At 34.9% G+C, this 10,491-nt stretch overlaps 2 protein-coding genes across 2 annotated transcripts in view; both read right to left on the reverse strand.

Moving 5' to 3' along the window:
- The window catches only part of LOC106462679 (plexin-B-like), a 35,836-nt gene extending 34,463 nt beyond the window's left edge, over positions 1-1,373 (reverse strand). Inside the window, exons 1-2 of the mRNA XM_022390003.1 lie at positions 1,359-1,373; positions 1,014-1,114 (exon numbers count right to left, since the gene is read on the reverse strand). Of these exons, the coding sequence (XP_022245711.1) occupies positions 1,014-1,114; positions 1,359-1,373 (116 nt within the window). The remainder of the gene's footprint in view (positions 1-1,013; positions 1,115-1,358) is intronic.
- Positions 1,374-1,887: 514 nt separating this feature from the next.
- The window catches only part of LOC111086589 (plexin-B-like), a 34,138-nt gene continuing 25,534 nt past the window's right edge, over positions 1,888-10,491 (reverse strand). Inside the window, exons 3-4 of the mRNA XM_022390004.1 lie at positions 9,993-10,169; positions 1,888-2,211 (exon numbers count right to left, since the gene is read on the reverse strand). Coding sequence (XP_022245712.1) covers positions 1,888-2,211; positions 9,993-10,169 — 501 coding nt within the window. The remainder of the gene's footprint in view (positions 2,212-9,992; positions 10,170-10,491) is intronic.

Here is a 10,491-nt window from a genome sequence, read left to right on the forward strand (position 1 = left end):
GATAGCCCTTGTGTAGCTTTGCGCGAAATTCAAAACAAACAAACAAACATGTCTACACATAGGGATACTGTACGTGAAGATTGTGGCAGTGCGCGAACTATTTTTTGTAATAATGCAAAAACGAAATGCAGAAAATTAAAAAAATAAACGTAAAATAAAATATACTTAATTTCGCAAGTTTGCCAGCTCCAGTGATTGGTTTGATCAAGGCTTTAGTCATAGTGCTTGCATTCAGTATAATTCTCGTTTGTTTGTTGTTGTTTCTTAAGCAAAGCTATATAGGGGCTGTCTACGTACACTGTCCCCCTAACTTTGTGCTAGTAAACTAGTGGGAAGGCAACTAGTCAACAGGGCCACATGTGCGAAACGAGATTTTTTACAGCACGAGACACGAACCATGAACCTTCGGATGCTTGCCACTAGATCACGCCTGGATCTCAGTACAATACATTTGACTGTGATGTTTGCTGTGCGCAAATTAAACTTAGGTTAGTAACAGATTGATTAATAATAATAATAAATACGTAAAGTGTATGTGTGTGTGATTAAATGCTTAACAACAGCGTAAATATCGTTAAGTTTACTACAGAAGTTGGTTACTTATATTGACGAGGATCAGTTTAAAAGTACTCCATTCAAAAATGATAGGAACTACTGGTATAAACCCTAGGACAATAAATCAAAGTCTAAACTGAGATCGCCACAACCAACTGCGGGTTAATCAGTTTCAGCATTTATGATCCAAATTAATTTCAGTTGTTTTTTTTTAATATATACATGCGAAAGAAATATCCATAAGCATGATCAAGCACTTGCTAGAATATTAAATTAGCGTCATATTTTACAATATAAAATGCATATAATACTTATTTTACAATAACAGGTTGAAAATATTAATTAAAATATCACCCAATCACTCTTCGTGAACGTATGGAGTTTAAGGTAAGCCTATTTTCTACTTTTGTATAGATCAAAAGAAACAAACTGATACTAAGTCACTGTAACAAACCTACCGTTTCTCAAGAGAACACCACCCACAGTAAGGATTTCTTGCTCGAAGACACAACTCACAGCTGTTGTACTGTTGACACTGTGCAATCCGGACTTTGGTCAACTACAAAAGAATGTAGAACCGAGTTTAAGATCATCTAAAGACTTATGTCTACCAGTAACCTAAGAATCAGTTAACATAAGCGGATGAGTTTGAGGAAGTTGCTATTGATCCAGGTAACCGAATTATAGCTGATCTTCATCTTGACACCTCCAAGCAGTTCATCTATGTCGCATCTTCTTACAAGGTGAGTATTGGTATCTGTATTCTCATCTCTTGTTATAACTATAAAAGTTGTAGTTCTTACAGCGTATGTTTTCATACTCAAGCTATTGTATCAAACATCAAAGTGTAATCTGGCTTTTTTTTTCTGTTAATTAGGTTTCGCCTCCATTGAGCACGCTTTAACGTGATATTTTCCATTATCTAAATTCAGTTTTTTAATTTCTGGTATACGTATGTATTACAGTAGAATGCTACTCGAATGTAAGTGTATATACAATGTGATTCCAGCAAACCTCGACTGGTCTTCAAAGCCGTTATTTCTGTTGTTGTTGTGGTTAGTGTATGATCGTAAATAAATATTAGCATTGGGCTTGAAATGATAAAATTACAATACTTGTACAATTTCTAAAGGGAAAAACATCTAACTGGTTATTTAAAATAACAACAACTAGGGATTTTATGGGGTTCTGTATAAAGTAAATAATTATGTTAACTGATTCTTAGGTTACTGGTAGACATAAGTCTTTAGATGATCTTAAACTCGGTTCTACATTCTTTTGTAGTAAATAATTATGTTAACTGATTCTTAGGTTACTGGTAGACATAAGTCTTTAGATGATCTTGAACTCGGTTCTACATTCTTTTGTAGTAAATAAATCATCTCCACTGTTTATCAACACCTTTAGATATTCAACATTAATACTTGAATCATCTCCACTGTTTATTAACACCTTTAGATATCCAATATTAATACTTGCATCATCTCCACTGTTTATTAACAATTTGAAATATCCTATATTAACATTTGCATTACCTCCACTGTTTATCAACACCTTTAAATATCTAATATTAATACTTGCATCATCTCCACTGTTTATCAACACCTTTAGATATTCAGCATTAATACTTGCATCATCTCCACTGTTTATCAACACCTTTAGATATCCAACATTAATATTTGAATCATCTCCACTGTTTATTAACACTTTTAGAAATCCTGTATTAACATTTGCATTACCTCCACTGTTAATTAACACTTTTAGATATCGAATATTAATATTTGCACCATCTCCACTGTTTATCAACACCTTTAGATATCCAACATTAATATTTGAATCATCTCCACTGTTTATTAACACTTTTAGAAATCCTGTATTAACATTTGCATTACCTCCACTGTTAATTAACACTTTTAGATATCGAATATTAATATTTGCATTATCTCCACTGTTTATTAAAACACTTTTAGATATCCAGTATTAATATTCGCATTACCTCCACTGTTTACCAACACATATATATAACGAACGTTATCATTCGCATCACCTCCAATGTTTATCAACATCTTTAGATCAACATTAAAATTTTAATCGTTCTCTTTAGCTTCTGGCATCAAATGACCACGAATGTATGAACAGTAGTTATAAAATTCTATCTAGTCGTTGTGTAAATATGCCGTTCTAGACATAAACTTCGTCACAGCTTGTAATTAGATCGTTAACCTTTAATTCAACAGTGTTATTTATTAACATAGGACTTTTTCGTTTTTTTCTCAAAGTTTAAATGTAACAACTAACATACAGTTTCGTACTATGACGACTAAAGTACAAAAAGTAACAGTAATAGAGTAACTACACTCGTCACTTTTCAAACAAACAACTGTCGAAAAAAATGTTCTTTTAAAATCACCTTTAAATTGTTTATCTTGTATATATTGAGCTTAACATTTACGAAAACTATATCAAGTGGCACGTTGTCAAAGCGACTAGGTTTGGCCTGAATTATGTTACCCACACAGATCTATGACTCAGTCGTGACTATGGTCACCGAACAAGTCACTAGAACAACGGGCGAAGAAGCTCCTTAAGATTGATAACGTCAGACTACCAAGAAGCGTGTACCTACCTCATTTAACTAACAGGGCTCTACTAAAAGCTCACGCGACAGCTTTAACTGGCATTAACTTGGAAGTCATGCATTTTATGTTTCGTAAATAACATGGTTGTTGATGCTCTATTTTATTTCGGTTCGTGTGAATAACTTTCACGAAATTGCAAAAAAAAATGAAACATCCTTACTATATATCTAAAGAAACGGTTGATTCAATTTACCCTTTTTCTTTATTTGTCATAAATTCCGTATCGTTTTGATAAAACAATTAAATAAAGAAGACTTCTGTTTGACACGGACCCTTTGAAAACAAGCAAGAATCATGAAAAACAAAAAACAAAACGGGGGGCAAACTTTCTTTCAAAGATGTCATTAAAAAAAAGACATTCCCCTTTCTTTTTGCGAAAACACCGAACGCTAAACATGTTTTTTTTTGTTTTTTTTAAAACTTGGCCTAAAGTCGCAGAGCAAATGAATGTATCAACTACATTATGGCATTGTTTGGCGTTTCGTAGATAGCGTCGAAATTTATCGCTTTTCGGAATTTATCGCTTTCTGACACAAAACATTTATACACTTAGATAATAAATATGTCTTCAGATCGGGAATTTAGAATTTACAAGATTGGAATACCTTTTGTACTTAATGTTATTATAAAACAAAGGAATGCGGATCAACTTGGGGAGCCAGAACCATCCAGAGAGAGACTTGTAACAAGTAGTACCTCAGGCGTGGTAAGAAAAGCGCGATGTCTTGTAATAGGTGAGAATTTACGACGACAAAGGTCAGTGGCGTATTCCAGGCAAATGTGCACAACATGAACTAGAAAGATTTCCTCCTGGAAATGCGACCAAAAGAGTATAGGCTCACTAAAATAAGGCTTCCAGTCATACATACCCTCCGTTCAATCGTCGCATACTTGGCGCAGCTGGAGAATGAAATGGGTAATCGGAAGCAGCGCCTGGGGATTTCTGTACGATCGGATTGTTGAAATGGGCGCAGGGAAACAGTCGTCCTCGTATACATAGCATTGTGAGAGGTTACAACGAAGCCTTTTGCAATGGAAACTGCAGGACTATTGTTTAGATTCACAGCCGTCAAATAGAGTAGGACGTGAAAACATGGACTGTATGCAACTATTTATTTTATTTTATTGTTACTGATGATGTCTATAGCCCACTCTACAGCACGAAAATAATGTTGTTCCTACTTGTTACTTTCGAGTGCACTTTGATAAACTAGAAGCAGAAAAATCACTAATTTGAGAGAATCAAACACATCATATACTTAGCCATAATAGGAATAAAAAATAGTTTTATTTTTTCATGTGGTTTTAATTAACAAATACTAGACTACTATTAATTTACAGTTTGTTTATTTTAAAGTCACATTGGGCTATCTGCTGAGTCCACCACAGGGGGTTCAGCTTCGGATTTTAGCGTAGCAAGTCCGTAGACTTACCGCTGTCCCACCAGGTGACGTTTAATTTACAGTTACTTTAACAATATTGTTTGTACTATGGCTTCAGTCAAAGGTTAGTGAAATGTTTTGTTTGTTTACTTCCTTTGATTTCTCCGCTAGCAGGTTCTACTTTTGAAGGCAGCACTGTCCACCGCCAATTCTTGGGCTGCTCTTGTCAAACCAAATAATGGGATTTGTCTCTCATTCTTATAACGCGTCCACGACCCCAGAGTATGGAGCGTATTTTTTATTTATTTTCTTTTTGGCGGTAACAGAACACGAACCACGGAACATCAGCTCCTCAGTCCACAATGCTAATCACTTGGCCGCGTGCGCCCACACATAATAATGATGAATATAGTGTTTTTTAATACTGATGGGATATTCAAGAAAGTTGTATACGTACTAATTTCAATTCAATGTGATTTCAAAATGAAGTGATCGTAAATCTGATATACTAAGGTACACTAATTATCATGGGCAAAGTACTCACTGTATGTTGTTAAGTTGCACAAAGGGCTATCTGAGCTGAACTCATTATAGGGATCGAACGCCAGATTCTTATCATTATAAGCCTTCCAGCTTAGTACTGAGGACGCGGGAAGCACTCAGTGTCGCGCCACCTACGTCATCCGATTATAAAAGGAAATCAGCATTTCTAGCATCTGTATCTTTACATATGATCACCTTAAACGGTTGCTAAAAACTAATATACGACTTATCGATCATGCTAACCACATTTAAAGAAATATACATTAGGACTAGTTCTCCTGACCATATGTGTTAGTCTATGAACAGAATTTACACAGTTCACGCCTTGGATATGCTGTTCATTTAGAAACTGTAATTTAATACAGAACTACGTACCAAACTAATTTGGAAAATTTACAAGAATAAATCATCACTTAAAACTTTCAATAAGGACAGTCTAGGGCTCTAAGGCCTATTTTCAACCTTCGACTTCAAGACGTTGGGTAGCAGTTATACTGCGTTTGATGTTGTTAAGTGCAAAGCAACACCAAGGGCTATCTGTGCTCTGCCCACCACAGGTATCGAAACCCAGTTTCTAGCAGCATAAGTCTGCAGACATGCCGCTGTGCCATTCTGTTACACTACGAAACCGATCAAACAATTTTTTTAAAAATTGGGTGTATGTATGTATAAAAACCAGGGGATGGCCTATATCACTTGTTTACTTTGGAAAGAACACATATATATATATATATATATACAATTTTAACCTGTGCTGTTTGAATGGTTATTAAATAGTATAGAAGAAATGTTCCCAAAATAATTAATTTTATATTTTGACGTTAAAAAAAAAAGAACCGTTGGGGGCTTAAATGCCCTGGATTGACCTCAAAAGTTAACTCCCTTTGAAATGGGGCTCCCGATAAAAAACAAAGTAATTTTCATTTTTTCAATTGAAAACTAAGTGCTTTGTTTATTTATATTATCACTTTTGAAAATGCGTTTTGGCTGTTCTATATATATACTGTTGTTGGTTTCTTTTCTACGTGATTTGATGCAATTTACGAAGAGCATATTTATCCTCATATTATATTTACTTCCTCTCACTATTAATGAAATTGAAATTGCTGGAGCCGCAAGATTTTATAGATAGACTACACGAAGTGTTTTTAAAAATATTTTTCAGCCGTACGGGGTGGAAACATTTATATATATATATAATACAAATGAGTACGTGCCTGGTATGTTACGAAATTGGGGTATACAACTTGCAAAATCCAAATAATCCTTAACGGCTGCCAAAACGAAACACGCGAGACGAAAAGTCTGTTTTGTGAAGAATACAGAGATAGTATCTATAAACAATAAAATGTTGGCGGACGGGCGTAGGTAAGAAAGAAAGGTAGTAAAATATAGTGAAACAAGAAACATTTGAAGTTACATGTCTGAAATATGCAAGATTTCCTGGTGAGTGGTACACGCCAGTTGTTAAGTCATTAAGTCAGAAGCTTCATTTAAAGGCACGCACATTCTCAAACGAATGGGGTGGGTTCAAAGAGTTAAAAAACTCACACAGCTTTTAAATGTGCACATATAGTATAAACAGAATTCGTTACGCTGTGGTTCCTTAAAACAAATCGCAGTTCAAAATGCTTTTCTGAGGATACTGAAGAACATATCTCGCTGAAAAAAAAACGAAAATCGAAACCACACACACACACCTGATTCTAGTTCCACCACACACACCTGATTCTAGTTCCACCACACACACCTGATTCTAGTTCCACGCATACTCTTTCAATAGGTAGTAAATCAGAATACATTGTTTCGCTTCTTTGTCTAAGACTTTATCGGACCGGATGAACTAGAAAGTCGCCCATAAATCTGTACCAGTGGTACAATAAAAGAGGTATCCAAAATATACATAACCGAAACGTAATGTTCCTTCTAAAAACATATAATCATACAGCACGTGGATTAGTTTATGTTTTCAAATGATTCTCTAGAAATCTAAACCGAAACGTAATTTTTCGATATGTTCCTTCTAAAAAACATATAATCATACAGCACGTGGATTAGTTTATGTTTTCAAATGATTCTCTAGAAATCTAAACCGAAACGTAATTTTTCGATATGTTCCTTCTAAAAAACATATAATCATACAGCACGTGGATTAGTTTATGTTTTCAAATGATTCTCTAGAAATCTAAACCTGACAAAGGTGGACGATTCCCAATTGATACAAACACTAGATGATTAAGCCTGTCAGTTAGTACAGTTGTTGGCTATCTAAATCACCCTAGTACTTGTTTTTAACCCGAGAGTGCCAGCGTTAAGTTTTCAATCATTAACACCAAGTGGTATGGGATCATAGTGACCCCACGCTGGCGTTCTAGTGTCAGGTATTCTAACTACACATTGGACAATTATTTTTACAAGTAGAACACATTAAAATTAAAGGTTACTTTAAACATTTTATGACTAGATCATATCTATATAATTAAAAAAGTAGCGTATTTGGAAAGTTTTTAAACTTCTTTAAACTATGCAAAAACGAAATTAGGAGTAGGGAAGTACGGATGACGTCATAATATGCGTAAGGAAGGGGTGGATGTAGATAGTACTATGCATTGCTAAGGAAAAGGTATTTAGAGAATGGATCGGTTATCCCTCAAATCCCTATCTCAAACAGCAGCGTTTATATGTGTTAAGGTTTTATGTTTGAATTTCTTCTTTTGTTTAAAGTACAGGTATCGTCAACTTATTGAGTTTTAATACTTGAGCCCCCCAGTGGCACAGCGGGAGGTCTGCGGACTTACAACGCTAGAATCCGGTTTTCGATACCCGTGGTGGGCAGAGCACAGACAGCCCATTGTGTAGCTTTGTGCTTAATTACAAACAAACATTTAATACTTGAACCCAATGCCCAAGTTTTGAACCACGTGTGTGTGTGTATGTTAATTTTGTAGCAAAGCCACATTGGACTATATGCTGTGTCCACCGCGGGGAATCGAATCCCGGATTTTAGCGTTGCAAGTCTCTAGACTTACCGTTGTCCCACGGGGGTACCAGGTTTTGAAAGCTTCGCTAGATGTGGTGTCTTGTTAGGTAAATCGATCGGTTTGTTATTTTTATCAAACCATTCAGCTCAAAGTGTCTTTTGTACTAGATGTGTTTGGTGGGTATAACGGGTTGCGGAATAGGTCTAACCTATTTAGGATTAACTTCTCAGTCACTGAGACGCCTCGCACGGCCAACAGATTCGTTCAAAACTCTACGTACCTAACCTCAAACGTGTGTAGTCTAAACATGTCACTTATCTGTTATAATTACTTTAAGTACACAGCACTGCTTTTACATTATATAAACTTTGTGGATTCAAATACAGAAGACCACAATCAAACGTGTTTCGTACTCGAAGCACAAGGTTTCCACTCCTATAGTTGCAAATTAAAGATGGCACCACACAATACTTTCTACAACTAAGACATATCACAAATTGAAAATATTAAGAAAACAATGGAGTTAAATAATACTGTACATTTTCATGTTTTTTATCTAGCTTCTTTGAATACGGAAATATTTGATTCCTCAGTAATCACAGCATGTTGTGAGCCCATTCGACTTTATACTAAACTACCAAACATTATTACTCAATAATACACGTAAATAGTTATTGTAAAAACTAATTAAAAAAGGTGATTCCCAAAGTAGCTGATCAAAGTCTGACGTTTATAAATAATGCTGGTATTCCCTATTGAAGAATTTTCCGTCTGGAGAACAGGTTAGATAATTTAGTGGATATCACAATTTTAAAGTTAAAGCCTGCCTACGGAAAAAAATTCATAAGTCTGATACCCCCTCCCCTTTGTAAGTAGTTGAATCCGAGATTAAGTTTAGTTTTCATCAAATGTAACGGAATGGCTCAATCAACTGACATTCACACCAATCAAACTGAAACTTGGAGTTCTTTGTGTTCGATGCAAATAGATTTAAAACCATATTGGAGACTTCTGTAACTGAAAACCAGCATACGACACGAGTGGAGACGGTCATTCCAAATTAGAATTTATGTGTGTGACACTTCTTAATAACAATGACACGAAAGATAAGTTAATATTAAAGCTTCTACACCAAGGAAAATACAATTCTGGAGCAATTAATCGTCGAAAACTTTTGACCAAAGCAAGCTATCTGCTCTGATCAGAATTAAATACTAACCCACTAAATCGTGTAGCTGATTTATTGTAGCGTTCTTACTTATAATGGTCAGGACACATTGATTCATCGGTTGGATACCCTCTCCGTTATCGATATTTTCGGCCTTAATCTCAAATATCTCTAAGATCGGCCAAGTTAGGGTATCTAGGTTAGTCCTAAGCACATGTATACTAAGCTAAGAAAGCTAAGGATTTTAAAAAATAAATGTTAAATGCCATGCATTTTACAGTTCAGAATTGTGTTTTAAAGTCGTATTTGTATTATGCGTATGTAGATTGTATAAAATTCGTCATAAAAATTGTGCATCAACCAATACGTTAGTTTTATTTTTTGTTAATGTTACCCCATAATAACTGTATTGATTTTAACACAGGTTTTTTTTTAACGGTCTAAAGTATTCGGTCAGAAGCTCATTGTTTACGTCAACAATGTATTCAGGATTCTGTCGAACAGTTTCTCGAATGTTAATTTCATTGACAGTATTAGTTGACAAATGTTGCTAAAACAAAAATGGCGTGTTTATATCGCTACACCAATTAATTGTCTAACAGATCACACAAGTCTGTATTTGGAGAAAAAAGTAGTTGTTTTGTTATGAAATAAAATAATTTTGTGTCGTTTTTTTTTAACATTGCAACCCAACTATGAAGTAAAGGAATATAACCACACTTACCTTCTTCAGATAGCCAGTTTCTGTGCCTATGAAAGCGACTGTATGTTGGGAAGTGGTTGAGGTAGTCACTGACGTGAAGGTAACGTTGCGGAAAGTGGCTGCTGCTGTCACCGTGATTGGAACTGTCCCGTTCAGTTTCAAAGTTTCTGTGCAGAAACTGAAAATGTTCCCACCTTTCTGTCATCCGTGAAAAGGAAAAGCTTAGGTCATTTCTGATGTATCAAATTATATGAACGAAAAGCTAAACTGAGTAAGATGTGGTTTTCATGTAAGATAAGTGCTAAATAAAGTAACCCTAGAAAATCTGTTGTAAAGTTCTTACTGCGAGTAATCGCTTCAGAGACAACTTGGATAATCGCTTTAGAGACAACTTTAATAATCGCTTTAGATATAACTTTAATAATAGCTTTAGAGACAACTTTAATAATCGCTTTAGATATAACTTTAATAATCGCTTTAGATATAACTTTAATAATCGCTTTAGATATAACTTTAATAA

The sequence above is a fragment of the Limulus polyphemus genome, unplaced genomic scaffold (genome assembly GCF_000517525.1).
Source record: "Limulus polyphemus unplaced genomic scaffold, Limulus_polyphemus-2.1.2 Scaffold1223, whole genome shotgun sequence".
Taxonomy (NCBI): Eukaryota; Metazoa; Arthropoda; class Merostomata; order Xiphosura; family Limulidae; genus Limulus; species Limulus polyphemus.